General features: G+C 42.4%; 1 protein-coding gene across 3 annotated transcripts; it reads right to left on the bottom strand.

The window, feature by feature from the left end:
* Positions 1-1,404: 1,404 nt before the first annotated feature.
* nherf2 (NHERF family PDZ scaffold protein 2) lies at positions 1,405-17,375 on the bottom strand. Of its 3 annotated transcripts, none has more exons than XM_076295453.1 (8): positions 16,925-17,375; positions 16,444-16,718; positions 15,954-16,268; positions 9,508-9,642; positions 6,425-6,607; positions 5,147-5,300; positions 4,371-4,654; positions 1,405-4,251 (listed from the first exon to the last, which is right to left on the bottom strand). In XM_076295453.1, the coding sequence occupies exons 2-8, from the start codon at positions 16,684-16,686 to the stop codon at positions 4,084-4,086; spliced, it is 1,482 nt and encodes a 493-aa protein (XP_076151568.1). In that variant the 5' UTR covers positions 16,687-16,718; positions 16,925-17,375; the 3' UTR covers positions 1,405-4,083. The 3 variants fall into 3 exon arrangements, with proteins under 3 accessions (XP_076151568.1, XP_076151577.1, XP_076151585.1); XM_076295462.1 differs by having other exon boundaries at positions 16,444-16,680; XM_076295470.1 differs by lacking the exon at positions 9,508-9,642.
* Between the last annotated feature and the right edge of the window lie 136 nt (positions 17,376-17,511).

The following is a 17,511-nucleotide window of genomic DNA, read 5'->3' as shown; positions in this document are numbered from 1 at the left end:
GGTGAATGCTGAATATGAAGGCGGACTGCCGACTCGGGTATTACCCGAATTGGTAGCCTAATCCATAACCATTCGACCAATCCATAATCCATAAGATTACCCAGTTGGTGCAATATAGTTCAGATATAAGCACCACTTTTGCAAAAATAAATAACATAATTTAAGGTAAGATGATTGTTATTTAATTATATGTTTAAGTTGATTTAAAGATTATTTTGTATGCTGAATATTAGGGCTATTTACAAACATTTTGTTATGCTTTTATGTGTGAATTTCTTGTCATTTGCACAAATGGCTAAATGAAAAAAGGTAATGAAATGAGAAGGATAGCGTTTGTTTGAACTCAAGAGCTAGGACACAGAAACTGTTGAAAAGCATCTGGCCATATGGTGCCCACGTGCCTCAATGTGTTTACATACCAGCTCATAAACTCCTAGTGTACTGATGAAAGGCACCGAAGCTGCTGTTTATACTCCTTCACATGCACTGAGGTATGTCAGAAAAGTGATTTATTAAATGATGTTTTCTAGGTAATCTTGCAGCAAACCTCAATAAGGCAATGAGGGGACAATTTTGCACTGTTAGACTTTGTGGTTTGGTTATATAAATGTACATTTTTCATATCAAAGACCTTTGGACTATTCTTAAAAGAGTTAGTTATTTATAGTTTATGTTCATGCAAGACTGTGAGAGGAAGGAGAGGTAATCATCCGGTGGCTCCACCCCACACAGAAGACTGTATAAATACTGTGATGATGTTTGAGTGTGAAGCTTCCAGTTCATTTAAACAAGGCTGCAAAAATAAACCAGCAGCAATGAGAAATGTAAAAGGCGACGTGAGGCCCACTGGAGCCCCCCCATCTTCCTCCACCCACCACCAGGACACAAGCATAAATAGTTACACACTCTGACTCACACACTCCCATTAACACAAACAGACTTCCACGGGAGTTCTCTCTCTCCCTCTCACACACACACACACACACATATGTTTACCCTCACTATCACAGTTGGAGACCCTCAGCATTTCTACTCCTTACAAGACAACTGTTGAGTTTCCAGAAGTCTCTCTGAGCACCACAGGCCTTCCTGTCCTCTGACCACACATGCAAACCTGCCAATAGGACAACCTGATTATGGATCTGTATTTTAAAACACTTTCTGGAAGCTGATTGGTTTGAATGTTGTGTAAGTCTGTAACAAGTTGTATTATGTCTATGACAATGAATCATATTTTATTTTGTTATAAAGACCAGTTTGATTGTTCTCAGAGCTCACCATAGGCCCATGTAGTCTTGTTGCCCAGGCCTGGTGCTAGCACCACAATATGATGAAGTCATTTTTGATGTGATCTTTCTATTATATTTCTGAAATGAGAGTGATGTAAATGACAGTGTAAAAAAATAAGTTTAAAGTTTTATTGAACACAGTGCCCATTTAAACACAAATAGTGACATTTTTGCACACTGTAATGCTTGACAATGCTGCCACCGAGTGGCCAGAGACGTGGGACGTCTTTCCAGATTCACTCTTGTTTGTAGTGCATAGTTGAACAGGGAACACTGCAGTAATGAACAGTAATGATATGCAAGAGTGTGATTTCACTTACATAAATGTATTGGAGCATCCTCAAATCACCACACTTAGGATATTTTCGATATACTGTACAACAGAAAATGGTTAGATATGGAAGCTTTTCCTACTGAAGACAATTAGTCAAAAACTAAAATACCTTTTATTTAAGAAATAAGGAGCACATGTCAAGCACAGTGTGGATGGCCACACAGTACATTCATTGTCTGGATACTTTATGGCAGAAGTGTACATACTCAATACACGTAAAATGAAGTTTCACAAGATTCATGAAAGAAAGTTCAGACTTCAGTCACTGTAGAAAATGCCCATATTTACATCATTTGAATACTTCCATCTTTTACTCAATAATAAGTAAATGACTTTCAAAATTACATTTTAACACACGATGGGGAAGAATTAAAAGAAAAATGATTTTGTGAATAGTTTCAGCAGCTCAAGCAAACCAATTAGAACAGGTCATATAGGTAGTTTGAGTTATGCAGTATGTTTGCAGTACAACACATATACATCAGATTTTAAAATGTCACAGCCATGAGGTCTTCCAAATCAGAACATTTGAAATGTGATTATAATCTGGAATAGAAACCCCCTATAGAAGTGTTGGTGGATGATAATGATAAGGACTCATGGCGGAGGGTTAAGAAATGTCAAAAGGATAATAAATAACCACAAGGACCGTAGTAAAAGAACACAATTATATGGTGCTCTTAAAACCTTAAAACATTGAATATTGCGGATGTTGAATGTTAAACAAAAACAAAAAGCAAACACACAGAGTAAATAGCCAGTTAGCATGACTTGAAAAGTGATATACAGTTATTGCAGTGACATTTGCCACACATTATTAAGTGCCATGACCACACATTGTTATTGCTTGAAAACATTTTAGTCAGCAAGCTCATCAAAACATTTCCTTCTAGTGACACACACCCTCCATTAGTATGTAGCTACCTACATTATGTGAAAAATAACCCTTTCTATTGAGACACTGAAAGGACAAAACTGACCTACTTTTCTTGTCATCCCCACTGAACTTCCTGGTCTGTTTTCTTTTTTCCTCTTGATATCAGTCAGATTTAACTTTACAATTTGCTCTCTGCTTTTGTCTTCATTAGCGATGCCTTTATGGACCCACAATATTAGACTCTGCCTGTTCTCACTGGTTTACTTATTAGAATGAATCTATGGGGGGGCAATCACTCTGTTTAACACGGCCTTCTTAGTTGCTGTGCCATCTAGTGGCTGATATGAAATATTTTGAATACACAGCAACTGAGATCAGGGTAAACCCCGGCAATAGATTAAAGCAGAGGTGCTGATTACACAGCAATGGGGGGGGGGGGCTGGTATAGTCCTGCGTCTGTGTTCCGCGCACCCAGCGCATGACTAGACATTTCCGTCATCAACGCGGCATGTGCATGTCAATGATGCACGTCTTCGATGCGCGCAAATGTGCATGGAGGAGCATACCATCTCCTTAATAAGTTCTTTCACCATATGCATGTTTAAAACTGTGTTAAACTCTAAAAACTGGCTCATTCCTGTTACCAAATGTTACCAGATATATATTCCTGTTTTTTTCTTGTTTTCTCTAAAAATAAAGATAACAGTTTTTTCAATTATGTTTTGTTCCATCATTTATAAAATATCCAATTATTTAATAAAATACATGCTAAAGCTGTGGATATATTTAAAGCGGATGTTCTTTAAAAAGCAAAAATAGTGCCTTTGCATTCTCAGAGAAATACAACTCGCATTCACTTAGTGATTCTTTAGTCACAAATATTAGTTATATGAACATGTAACTAACCATAGATATAACAAAGTAAGTGGCTGACATTCTTTTTTTAACATGCTTTTTAAATGACATCTGAGGTTTGATAACTGGACTGAGAAAAATGCAATGACCTTCAGCTTTAAAATTAAATAAAGTTCCCTGAGATGGACTAGTACTCATTTTGAAAAGTTAAACATGTGTTATTAGTGTTGAAATAGGCTATAAAAGTTCATTTTGAAGAGTCACAGACCACATCAGCTCAACCTAAACCTTTTTGACACAGCAAACACATTCATTTTAGTGTGTTAAACTCCCAAACTTCTGGTTTAAGGAGTACAGTTTTAAAACGCAGCTAGCCAAATGCTTACTGACAGAGCATTCATCCCATGATGCTCTTTCATATGAATAAACTTTACTCTGCTTCTTACTTTCTACCGTCACTTCCTCTCTCAGTCTTTTTTCTCTCACTTTCTCCCAAAAGGTCTGCCTTTATAATCTCTTTCTGTCTTGTGTAACTTCAGGTGATTAATGGATCTGTTTAGATAGTATATGAGATGATCTTGCAGATGACTGATCTGACCTGGAAAATAATCACTTATCCAGAAAAGTAAAGGTGCGATAGGAGTTTTTTTTTTTTTATCATTAGCTTAAACAGAGAAGGACCTTCTCTTATTTTTGTCCTTGCCTTTCCCAGTTAGTAAGAATGCTTCTCAGAAGTTGCTGAAAACCTCTTGTTTCTTACTCCAGTCCATAGGGGGCGCTCTCTTCTTGGGTTTCTTTGCGCGGACCCTTTGCTTGGCCTCTGCTGCAGTTGGGCTCAGGCGAAGACCACTCTGCCAGAACGGGTCCAAGGGTGGACGGTCATCCTCATCCAACACCTGTGAGTGACACACCATGGGAAAAATGAGGAAGAGGTGAGCATCAACACACACAAAGACGTGCGCGCACGTGGAATTGCTCCTGAGAATGTGTGCTTAGTGTGTTCCCAGTGCGTTACCTTGGAGCTGTTGTCAGAGCTGCTCAGCTCGGTGCTCATCTCCGACAGTGTGGAGTGGGACGAGGAGCTGTCCTGGCTGTGGTGGCGTGGAGAGCCGTTGCTCACGGGTGGATCCATCACCGTCACATTGATGACCGGAGGAGCGGCTGTGTCCACTGCATCAGTATCGGTATCTGAATCTGTGTCTGTATGGGCATCTGTCACTGGCTCTGTGACTGGGGAGGGAGACACTGAGTCATCTGGGACTGGAGAGTGACCAGTGAGGGGCCCATCCACACAGTCCTCTGTGTGTTGAAATCAGAGCAGGAAGACAAACGGTCAAGGAGGAGGAATGTATCACAAAGAGCCATTGGGGTACTAAGAACAGTTTAAATAAAATGACTGCATTTTAACAGGAAGAAATCTTCAATAGAATACAGCCCAAAGGTTGGGACTATCTTACTAAGACCTTGATAGCCACACTAACAATCAGTAGTACAGTACAGTGTATAGTAGTAGTAGTATAATATATACTTTTTTGATCCCGTGAGGGAAATTTGGTCCCTGCATTTAACCCAATCGGTGAATTAGTGAAACACAAACAGCACACAGTGAACACACAGTGAGGTGAAGCACACACTAATCCCGGCGCAGTGAGCTGCCTGCTTCAACGGCGGCGCTCGGGGAGCAGTGAGGGGTTAGTATGTCTAGTATATTTCAAAGGAAAATTAAGCAATTCCAAATAATGTTGCAGATGAATAATTTCATTATTGTTGTAGATAAATAAGATCTCTGACCCTCTAGATGTTTGTTGGTTGGGGTGATGCCCAGTCTTTTGAAGAGCTCATCTGTTTCCGGGTCGAGCACCAGCAGGGAGGTCTCTTTCCCTCCTCGCCTGATCACCGCCACCACCTCAGAATGCCTTAGGTGCTCAATATTCATCCCATTCACCTGACAGCACAAACAGACAGGAGCTGAGCAGTAGCCTATGCAGCATTGAGAGTACACCTGCCCCTCAATGAATGCTGCATTTACAGGGAGTGACCAGCAGGGGGTATGAGAAGGAACACTACCTCAGGTGGACTATCATCCTCTTACTCTGTGCTCTATGGTAGCCAAACATGTGTATGACACACACTACAAAGTATCAAATCACCATGTCATGGCCCCATGCTTTTGAATGAAAATCCCCTTTTTCTAGCCTGTCCACACCCTTCTAGATCTCCTTTCAAGGAGATACTAGTCTGGAACACCACCGAAAAAGACCAATCAGTCAGCGACAAGAGGGGATGACACTATAGTTTCAAAATCGAAAGTAGGAACACCTACAAACATCAAACATTGCAATTGGAAGAATGTGTACATTTATTTAAAAATGTAAAGGTAGGTCTACACACATTGTTTCCTGACTGCTGATAACATAGCATAACATAACATCCTTCACAGAACAGTGCAAACGGGACAGACACAAAAACAACCTGACGGCTCCAGTGCACACGTCAGGCGCCTTCAGTTTTTCTTCAATTTCTTGCATGGACAAGCTTTCATTTGTGAGAACCACCAGACTGATGTGTTTCTGAGTGTTCTGTGAAGGATGCTGTACAAACACTTATCAGATATCTTCTTGTAGGTGTAATGTCAGGTGTCACGTCCATAAAAGCATCAAAATCTCTCATTTGAAAAGCATATGCCTCAAAGGTTCTCTGTAGGTTTTATAGGAACATATGGGCGTTAAACCCTTTTTTTCTGCCACCATCATGTTTAGAATGTATCATGTAGACTTACTCTATTTTAAAAGCACTGCTGATTATTTGACTATTTCAGTAAACGGTTGTCTTTTTCTGGCTGATTCCAAACTTGAATGGAGTGTATGTGCAGTCTTAGGATTCACAGTGTCATACACACAGTGACAACATTTAACAACATTCAATATATTCTTTTATCCAACTACACAGACACATGGATACACACACACTGTACACACACAGACACACACAAATTGATGTCTGACCACTAATCTTGCATAAGCCAGCCAATCCACAGTAATCCAATCTGAAATAATCTTTACTGATTACCTCAACAAGTCTGTCCTTCGGCCTCAATCCGGCATACTCTGCTGGTGAGTCTGGATCCACGCAGCGAATGTATTGTCCCATCCGTGCCTTGTCACTATGGATATTGAAGCCATATCCCAGCTCCCCCTTTATAATGTGACACAGTCTCGGACGATGGTCTTTGGGGGGCAAGGGCGAAGTCTCCTGTAATAGATTAGGGAGGATGGGGATGAGGAATGACAGGTCAGTGAAGAGAGAGCCACGTTAAAAGATATCTCTTTCAGTGAGCCGAAAATTGCTCGGATGTACATCCTTGAAAAGAGTTTGGATAATCTGCTCAGGCCTTGCTTCACGACTTTCTCTTGGGCACAATCCAATTAGCATTCATACTTAAAACTTGAATGAGTAAATTAGTTCTGTGCAACCCTGCCGTCTATTGCAAACACAACAGGGACATTTAGCATTTGGTGGCAGGCAGTCAATCTTGGACTGAGATCTTGGATCTTTTTTTGTTTCTAAATGATTTCCTCCTTCAAAAACAAAATCATTCATTTTTAAAAGTGAAACTGCTATAACAGTATGAGCCGTACAAAATAGATATAGAGTGCTTCTAACATCACAGAAAAATTGCACAGGTAAGTAAGTGGTATTGAGAATTCTTTTTTAATGTCTCGACTCTGTCTCTCTCATTTTTGACTCGGACTCCAACGTCTTGGACTCTGGACCTCTTTTAACTTGGACTGCACTTGGTCTCAACTCGTCCTGATCTTGAACCTGTCTTGGACTTGACAAAGGTGGTCAAGACTCAACCTCTAGTTGGCCTTGTGGTTTAAGTGCTTTCTGAAACTGAAGGCCTTGAAAAACATTGATTGTATTATATTGATGCCCTATGCCCTTCAGTCACTTGCCCCCTTAGGGGATGCCTTGAACTGCCCTGGCTTCTGTCTCCTCTATTCACTCTCTCTTTACAATGATGTCATTGTATTGACCTGATGGGCTGCCAGATCAACTGGCCACTTGGAATGCAACACTGCTAATGTCTATTCAGGTTCTTTGAGAAAGGTTTGTAGCATGGCGCTTTGGGAGTCTCTCACGTAATCCTCTAACCCATCGGCCAGTGCAGGAAGGGTGTGTGTTAGGCTCGGCAAAGCATGGAGACCCCAAAGTCACTTCCCCAGGAAATAGACACACACCCTACATTACGGAAGAATGGTCATTCTATGGAGGCCGTGTCACTTCCTCTGGAGAAACAATGCATAGGCATGGAGTGGGTTGTGCTCCCCACCCAACACACACACACGGATAAAAATACTAATGTGCTGCACACACACACAATGGACGAACATCCTAGCCGCTATACACACCCACACACACATGAGGCTAAGGGTGATGGCTATTATTCCCCCGGGGACTGACGGAGGATAAGTGAATCTGGATGTGAATTCTCTCCCCCAGCAGTGTGTCACAGACTGCCTAACGCTCAAGGGCCAACAGCACAAACAGGCTCATGGCCTCATCCCTCAGCTTAAATGACCAACAATCTGGAATTAAGGTCAATTAATGGCAAGAACCATTTGCTCCTTTATCTCAGCCTCAAAAGAGAAACAAACATACTACTGTAGAACAAAACATACTAGAACAAAATGTTAACGTATACACAAACAGCATGCGAATGTAACTCTCAAAAGCAAAGCTTTATGCGGACAAATACTGGAACATGAATATTCTCTGAAGTATAAGAATGAGTAAATTACGAACCTTGTTAATTTAGTTCATTGCAACATAACGGGTTGCCTTAGTTTTCGGATATTTGTTTCTTATTATATAAGTGGCTAGACTGCTCATCCACACTCCTTGATAATCTACAAACAATAACCTCAAATAAATCATTAAATCAAAGAGTTATACAAAACACATTCACAAACATGGCCAGTTCTAGCCTAGTATATTATGGTGGGCTGGTAAATATTGGGTAGGCAACATAGCAAACATGAAACTGTGGTCAAATTGGATCAAAATCGACCTTAACAAAAACAGCAGGTTTGGGAGTGTTGAGATGAATGGCTTAGAATGTAAAATATGTAGAATATTTGGGGACATTGTGCACTATGGCTCCAGGCATCCCGGCGTGATTGGTTGCTTTAAAGGGGTGGTTCAGAATTTTGGACATAAGACCTCATTTCCAAGTAAGCAAGTGTGATATTTATCAGTGGAGACCGTTTTCAACACGTTTCATCCAGTCCTTGTAATTGCAGAGTTCGCAGGTGCTAGGCTAGCGCAAGTCAGCGGTATGTGCTAGCCTGCCACTAAAGACAGTCTTACCCACTCCAAAGTGCACCCGAGGCAAATTCCAGACAATCGATGTAAATGTCTGTGTTGATAGAATAGTGTAAGAAATACAACTACCCTCGCATCGCGTTGCAATAGTTATACTTTGGTCCCTGAAGTTGGTAGTAGTCATTTTGCATCTCAGCAGCGGACTGATATTACCAAGGCTACTACTAAGTATCCCCATTGGAGTACGCTTTACTGTTTACTTTTCGGCGCAGTACTACTAACCGGAGCAAGTATAATTCCGTCGTGGTAAGAAACAAGTCCCTCAAAATGTAATGCGATCGTTGAAATGCAAGGATAGAATAACGTTAGAAATAACAGTATCAATACAGACATTTACATCGATAGTCTGGCGTTATAATTTATTTGCCTCGGGTGTACTGTGGAGTGGATAAGACTGTTTTTAGTGGCAGGCTAGCACATACCGTTGCGCTAGCCTAGCACCTGCGAACTCTGCAATTAGAAGGACTGGATGAAACGTGTTGAAAACGGTCTCCACTGATAAATATCACACTTGCTTACTTGGAAATGAGGTCTTATGTCCAAAATCCTGAACCACCCCTTTAATTGACTGACAGTAAGGGTAAGTAAGTTTAATCAGATGTTTCTCCATATTGAAGGCTTTTTGTGAACAATTTGTAAAGCCTATTGAAATATTGTCACTGTGTGTTTGCATGTTATTTCTAGGCTTTGTTTGGTGGGCAAGACACAATGTTATGGTGCCCAGCCCTGCCCATGCCTATAGCCGGCCCTGTTCACAAAGGTCTTACCGGAGCACTCGTATCGGACCCACTGATATCCGTGCTTGGCTCGGACATTGGGGTGAGAGTAACGGGGGACGCCAGTCTACCATGACACTCGTACACAACAGAGCCATTGGACACAGCTGATGGACTACTTGGAACCTTTAAGAGAAAACAAAACAAACTCATATAACCTTACATGCCCCAAATATCTGATGTATCATGCTCCAACCATACAGACTTTTACATAAATTGCATCAACATGTTGACATCAATCTAATGCACAAAGGGTTACCCACTTGCCTCTCAGTTCCCAGTGGGGTGAGGCTAATGAAGCAGGCAAAATGGTGGGCTTGGTGTTACATAAGATTTACTTATTTATTTGTCAGATGATTTTATTCAAAGCTTACAGAGACAAGACACCTAAGCTCCTGCAAGTTAGGGGAAGTTGACAAATCATAAAGATTTGACTGGACCGTTACCTACAGGAGTTCAAACTAGCTCCGTTTGCATGAAAGAGCTATATACTCACAGTGTGAGCTAATCACAGGAGAGATATTGTTTGATTGAACACAAAGTGATCATTCATCCACTTACTGTCACATGTTTATGAACACGGTTACTGCACATATTCAGGTTGAGGATTTTGTTTAGGAAACTCAATTTCAATTTTCAATTTCAATTTAATTTCACTTATAAAGCGCCAAATCATTACACATGTCTCTTGGCGCTTTACAGAGTGTTAAACATTCAGAGAGAGCCCATGAGTAACAGGGGCGAGGAAAAACTCCATATAGTTGGAGATACATATAGGAAGAAACCTTGAGCAGATCCACGACTCAAGGGCCTGACCCATCTGCCTAGGGTCAGTTACAGGGCAGTAAGGTCTGTATACATGATAAATGAATAGGCTAGTTAGGTGGTAGAGAATAGAACATGGTGAACATGGTGAAACTCTGTGTGAACCCTAGACAAAGGTTATGTGCAGCAGAGCTACCACCATCTGGTCTGGGGCATGGGCTGTCAGCTGTCACCCAAAAGAGTTGTTGGCACCACTGGCCACTGTTCAGAGATGAGGAGGAGAAAGATGTCGCACATACACACACACACACACACGCACACACACACACACACACACACCTTTACCTACTGGCATCCTGTCCTGCTCCAGGAGGTGAATAAACTGGGCTTAGATAAGGGCTTACAGGTGGATGAACCACTGACTTCATTCAATCGCCCTTCAGTCCTCTAGCTTCATAAATCACATGAAGGCTTGTCTGTTCTGATCATCTAATCCACTGAACGGGTTATCAAAAAACAAATAAAACTGAAATATCATCTTGAAATGGGAATGAAGACCCTTTACTCAGTAGAGCCTACTTTGCTGTAGCACCTTTGACAGTGACTACGGTCTTAAATCTTCTTGGGTATGATGCCACAAGCTTTTCACACCTGGATTTGGAGATGTTATGCCATTTTTCTTTGCTGATCCTCTTAAACTCCAACAGGTTGCATGAGAACAGCCGTTGTCTGGACGTCACAAACCTGGCTACTTAAGAGAGGAGCTGCTAAACTGATTTATAACACCACCATAATGCATAATCAAGGCAAAGCGAGAATAATGGTAGCACCAGACGGAGAGAAATCTGTCCAGACTGACCATCAGATTGTTGGCCTCTTCTGTTGTTCTCCCCAATTGGTCAGATGATCAGGGCAGTCACCTCTAAGACTCCTAGTTGTTGAAAACTGATGGGGGCGACTCTTCTCTCTTGGGAACCTTCAATACAGCAGCATACATTTCTGTAGCCTTCTCAACATCTAATTATGCCGTGAGACCTTACATAGAAAGGTATGTGTGCTTTTCCAGATCATGCCCCATCATTTTCTGATGACCCATAAGTTTATAGGTGATATCAAAACAGTTGAGTCCTGGAGTGATTTATGAAGACAGAGGAGACTATGCAAAACCTAGTGTAATCAGGACAGAGTGCCAAAAGGTAAAGGTGTGTGTGTGTGTGTGTGAGAGAGAGAGAGGTGGCAGCTGACAGACTACTACCAGACCGTGAAAAGAGACTAGCGTTAAAGCGTTACGACATGTTTACAGTGTGATCAGTGGCCTGAACAGGATCAGGATCAACCTCCTACTGGGGAACTGGACGGAGGACAAGGAGATTGGGAGAGAACTGGACTGGACAGAGGACAAGGAGACGGGGAGAGAGCTGACCCCCAGAGTAAACACACAGGACACACTGTAGTGCATGAATACAGCAGTGTCTGTTGCACTTATATGGCTCTGGGTTACAAATCAGGAAAAGTTAGTTGAATTTAGACCTTCCACCACTAAGGTTTGAATATGCAAAATACCACACTGAGAACTGCACTGACCTATATATGACCTGAATATGTTCAAACTCCCACACAAGAACTTATGGATCTGGATTAGACTGTACACGGCTCCCCTTCTCTTATGGATCTGGATTAGACTGTACACGGCTCCCCTTCGTGCATCCTCTACGGCAGCGTTTCTCAAACTGTGGGTCGCGACCCACTAGGTCGCGGAGACATGCCAGGTGGGGCGCGAATTTTTTTATCTGTAGCCTGGGCCCAGGTAGCACCCGATGCGCAATGGACGCACTGTGTTATTCATAGGGAAGCGCTCGCGTCAAGGCAGCTTAGTTAGTCCCGACCTACATGAGATTTTGAACGTTGTTGTGAGAGTGGTGAATTTCATCAAAACCCGGCCCTTAAAAGCGCGTCTATTCTCCGCACTTTGCGAAGAGATGGTAGCTGACCAAAAGGGTGTACTGTTTCACAGCGAGGTAAGGTGGCTTTTCCGAGGTAAAGTGCTGTCGCGCGTGTTTGAGCTCCGAGTCGCCTCTTCTTGGAGGAAGAGTGCATGTTTGAATCTGCAAGCACGTTCACTAATGAACATTTCTTGACGAAGCTGGCCTATCTTAGCGATATATTTGATATATCTTAGCGATAGGTACATTTGAGTTAAATGTCCAGTTACAAGGCAAAGACAAGCACCTACCTCACCTAGCAAATAAGATTACTGCATTCACCAAAAAAACTTGAGGTATGGGACAGCTAGGCGCCTCGATCGCGACAGTATTATGCCTTTGAGATTTCAGAGCGAAATCACTGAAACGTCTGATTCGGGAGCCACTCTTGTGATCCCATGTATTAAACAGTAGGCCTACATCACATCCCTGCAAACAAAGTTTATTTCAAAAATATTTCCCAACCAGCAGTGCTAGGTGAGACTGGATTATGGATCCATTTAATGCAGCACATGTTTTCATTGAATATATTGTACAATGCTGTAAAATGGCCTATGCTTCCTAATATGTTGCTGGAAAACAGAAATATGTGTGTTATTATGTATTTATTTATTATTATATCTGCAGCACCAGCTGATTTTAACTCTGTTGAAGAGGATATATTTAGAACTTGTCATTATTTCAATAAATTGTACAATTTTAAGCTTGACCTACCACTTTTTTAGAGCGATGAGGGACAGGTGGGGCTCGAGAATGCCCCCTTGATCAAAGTTGGGAATGAAAGAAAAAGTTTGAGAACCACTGATCTAGTTTGTCAACTACAGTCACGAGTTGGGTCGCGATAGTCTGTCATTTTTAAAAAGTGGGTCCCCAGAAAAAAAGTTTGAGAAACACTGCTCTACGGTAATGAGAGTCCCAGATCAAGAGCCATCTAGACGGACACACAGTGCCCATATGGACACACTAATACACATACAGACACATCATGAGCCACACAGACAGACCAGATCAAGGACCATTTATTCATAGTTGGAATAACTGAACACATGCTCACAAAGACAAAAAACTCAAAGATGAGAAATTCTCCATTTCACGCACCCCAGATATATTTTAAATTACATTAGACAATTACCAATATAATTATGCCTAAATTACTGATAATGATTACAGTGTACATTAGAAAATCTAATAACTGTAACATTTTTAGCAAGCTACATGTAATTGTTAGCTGCCTTGATATGTGAACTGCTTTTTTGTGCAACACTTTAAATTTGGAATGTCAAAAAACAACATTCAAGATTTTAGATGAAAGATCTAAATTGATTGAATTGATCCATTGTAGAGATGTTTCAGAAGGCTGGGCCTTATCAAAAATCCTTGCATATGATTGGATAAGCCACTTGTCCGTCATCTATTGACGTGCTACTTCAACCACTCACATCGAAGCTAACCCGTGACGCTGAGAACAGTGTCAGAGTCGCTTCTACGCCATGTCACATCTGTGAAATTTATTCCCTGCGTTCTGATTGGCTCTACCATAAAATCTGGTGCCGAAATCACTCTCAACGGAAGCGATCCCAGATGGATGTGAGTGGAGCTAGGCGGAACGAAATTCATCTGGCGAGAGTCAGGTTAAAGAAGTCATAGCATCAAACAATATCCAGACTATTCAAGGGCCATGACAGTCTTTCATAGGCCACCTTCCAGGACACAATGCCCTTAACCTGTTAACTGAGGACCTTTTCTGGATCCACATGAAGTGACGGGAACATATTATGCAAGACTTCAGTAAAGTTATGGCGCTGTTTGCCAAGAGAGTCACTGAACAATGATCTGAAACAATACAGTCCACCAAGAGTGTATCAGAGACTACACCCAAACAAAGTTGTGCACACATGTTCACACACATACACACACACACACACACGTCATGAAACTAAAGTAATTTATTATATGTTTTGTGCAAAAATATCTGGACAAACAAGTACGCAGAGCATACTTCAGCATAGCACTTTTGTCTGGAAAGGCAACCTGATCTGACCAACAGCAGCTCCCCCCTCCTTCCCTGCTTTCATAGACAGCACCTTAGGGCAAAGAGCACTAGACCTCCACACCCCACTTTTCAGCAAAACTGGGACAGACATCATGCTCATCAGACATCTTTGAAATGTATGTCGGACTTGTCATGTATGTCCCTAAAATACAACCTGCCTCTGCAATGAGCAGACCAGAGACTTTCTACAGCACCCACACACACACACACACAGAGAGAGAGACCTGTCTGAACCATGCCAAGTACTGAAGTTCATGACGTCCCTGACCCCTATTGACTAGCACTTGAGATAAACAGTCTTGCAGAGTGTAAGACTCTCATTTTGTTTCTATGTAAACACATACACACACAAACATACACACACACACACACACTAATTCACATGCTCACAAACATTACTTGAATAACGCTATAGCACAAAGCAGACACTCTTGGTTTGCATGGCACTGGCTGTCTGACTCCACCACATAAACAACACAGGGCTGTAATTGAGATGGCAGGCAAAGCGCAAAATCTGTCAACAAGCAAAGTTCTCCTGCATGAACTGTCAAGAGACATGTGGGAGCATTGCGCTGACTCAATGTTTGTGCCATAGACTTACTTAGCCTTCAAATTAGGGCCCACAGTCTTATGGAAAGCCCCATGTACAGTTCAGTTAACAACCCGTGCATTTATACGAGCACCCTCTTTCTAAAGGCTTTAGAGTGGGTTTACAAACAGCCTGCATTCTTGAGAACATGCATCATATTTGGATGCATGTCACCGATACCACTGAGTGAGTGACCATGGTTACACCATCAAGAACTTGTCTCTACAGTGAAAAAAAATGTCTAAACATAGCCAAGGGGAAATCGTCCCCTATGGAGGGGTTTTGTTCCTTGCTCTTCCTGCCCATGGGTCCCCAGTTACTGATCTTACATAACGCAGCCGCCCTCAGGACACAATGCACAGTAGCCAATAAGGGTGCCGTGGGGTGGGTCCTGCAGCCAGAAGCCACAGACTCTACACTTTCTACAGGGCTGAGAGAAACCTCTCAACAAAGGCTTGAATGCACAGAGCTCCTGAGGGATTTATTTTGAACAAAGAAATAAATGTAAAATCTTTTGGTCAGCACCAGACACTAAGAGAAAGTGTGCACACACACACCAACCTTTCTGGTAGCCACTCATGTCCTCTAAGAGCTTAAATGCAACTCTCAGAGAGGATGTGACAGGACTACAAAATGGGTTATCATTGTGATTAGTGTCAAATGAGCATTTCATGCCAATTAATTTGTTTGGGAAGTCCTGCCTTTTCCCATTCTACGGTTGTTCTGTTAGCAGCACTGCCTGCCTGTCCAGTCTGCCTATGGCCTGATAAAGGCTCCATACAAGTGACACCTTCTACCTAATCACCTATTTATGATCATTCATTTGTTCCTCCATACATACAGCGATGTCAACGTAAAATTCTAATGTTGATTTGAGTGACTGAAATGCAGAGGTGGGGGGCAGTTTGGAACCAAAGGGTTGTTAAGAAAACACTCCATGAATAGCCTATGTGTTGTTCAAGCTGTTGATGTGACACTGGGCCAACAACGCTTCTACTTTTTTAATCCTCTCTGGCAAACTGATCACATATCTTGAAACATCACCTACCTTCTGACCATTGTGAATAGTGGCAGATTCATCCATTAGCAGGGGGGACACTGCACGCTTTGTCCTGACCAGATTTTCTGTCAGGCTGGGGCCAGTGAAAGAGGCACAGGGGGACGGAGTGGCCGAGGCACGCGGGGAGGAGGCGGCTGAGGTGCGGGGAGAGGAAGTGACAGAGGTGCGCGGTGATAAGGAGCCCATCTCTACGGCTCGGTCCTCCGTGCAAGAGAGCCCATGGAAGCGGAGGTATTCGTCAGTCTCACGGTCAACCACCAGCAGTCTTGTTCTGTGCTCAACAGCATTGATTTTCTGAACCACCTGAAAAAAGAGATGTGTGTAGGCCTAAAACAGAACCTGGGGGAATTTTATCTGAAACTTGACAAACACAACTGGGACCCAAACCCTATAACCAAATATCCCTAGGCTGTAGCGCAAGTGGTCTAACAGGTTTTACGCACAATTGTGTGGTGCTGGCTGAAGTAGGCCTACTTACTGTATGGTGCGGATCTCTCTCGACGTTTTCTCCGTTCACCTCAACCAACCGATCACCTGAGCGGAGACCTGAGAGGTCCGCAGGAGACCCTGGCTCAATTTTACGAATATACTGCGCGCCTTTGTTTCTCTCGCCATGCAGGTGAAATCCATATCCGCGCTCCCCTTTGCTAATGTAACAAAGTCGTGGTCTCATCATCTCCTTCAGCACCAGCTCCCTCTCCAAACTAATCGCCATCTTCATGAGAAAGTAAAAACAAGTACTTCTTCAGTGCCCTAAGAGGGAAAAAAAACGCAAGGAACGACCCGCAGAATTTAGTGTAATTCACTTCGTAGTTTGTCGACTAGCTGTCTAGACAGTTTTTATTTACTGATGTCAAATCCATTAGACTACATAGACAGCCAATGTTGCAGAGAAAAATAGTATCGTTATGAATCGGACCACAATTGTTTTAAGTCCTACCGCCCTCGAGTAGCCTCACCGTGAGATCAAAGAGCACCAAAATGCAACTCTTGAATGATTCCAAGTGAAGTCCGTCTGAAGAAATACCGACGGTCAAGAGTTGGGTTGTGAGTTTGAAGAGTTGAATTTACAAGGTCTTGAAAAAGAGCTCTAGTGATACAATGAGGCAAGGAATAGTTGATGTCTACATTTCCACCGTATGCTGGTTCTTCTATCACCTCCTGGGGAAATCAGCCTGGAGTTTATCCGATTAAAGGTGTGGAAAGCATTATTCCAGAAGCTCTGGGACGTTACTAGAGGAAAAAAAATCAAACGCTAGCCTAAACTGTAACACATTTGCACGAGTAGCCTATATGCGAAATAGGCTTGTCTTTCTAGAAAATAGACTACCATCTGACACTCGCAAAAGCAAAGGGTTTTAATCTAGTTTATGCATAGGTGCCAAGCGCGAAAGAGCACACTGCAGCAGGTAACGGCTGATAAAGCCACTTTACCCCACCACTATATTGCTCACGCAACAGCAGACAGGTGACAGCGACTCAATTGGACAGAGATCACGGCCTGGATAAGACAAGCCGGAACTCTTCCTCCTTCCCAGATGAAATT

This window comes from Alosa pseudoharengus, unplaced genomic scaffold, assembly GCF_046254945.1.
Source record: "Alosa pseudoharengus isolate Yale_2024_CS ecotype anadromous, Long Island Sound unplaced genomic scaffold, YU_APseudo_1.1 YU_APseudo_1.1_scf_1, whole genome shotgun sequence".
NCBI lineage: Eukaryota > Metazoa > Chordata > Actinopteri > Clupeiformes > Clupeidae > Alosa > Alosa pseudoharengus.
This window is presented reverse-complemented; position numbering and strand designations above follow the sequence as displayed.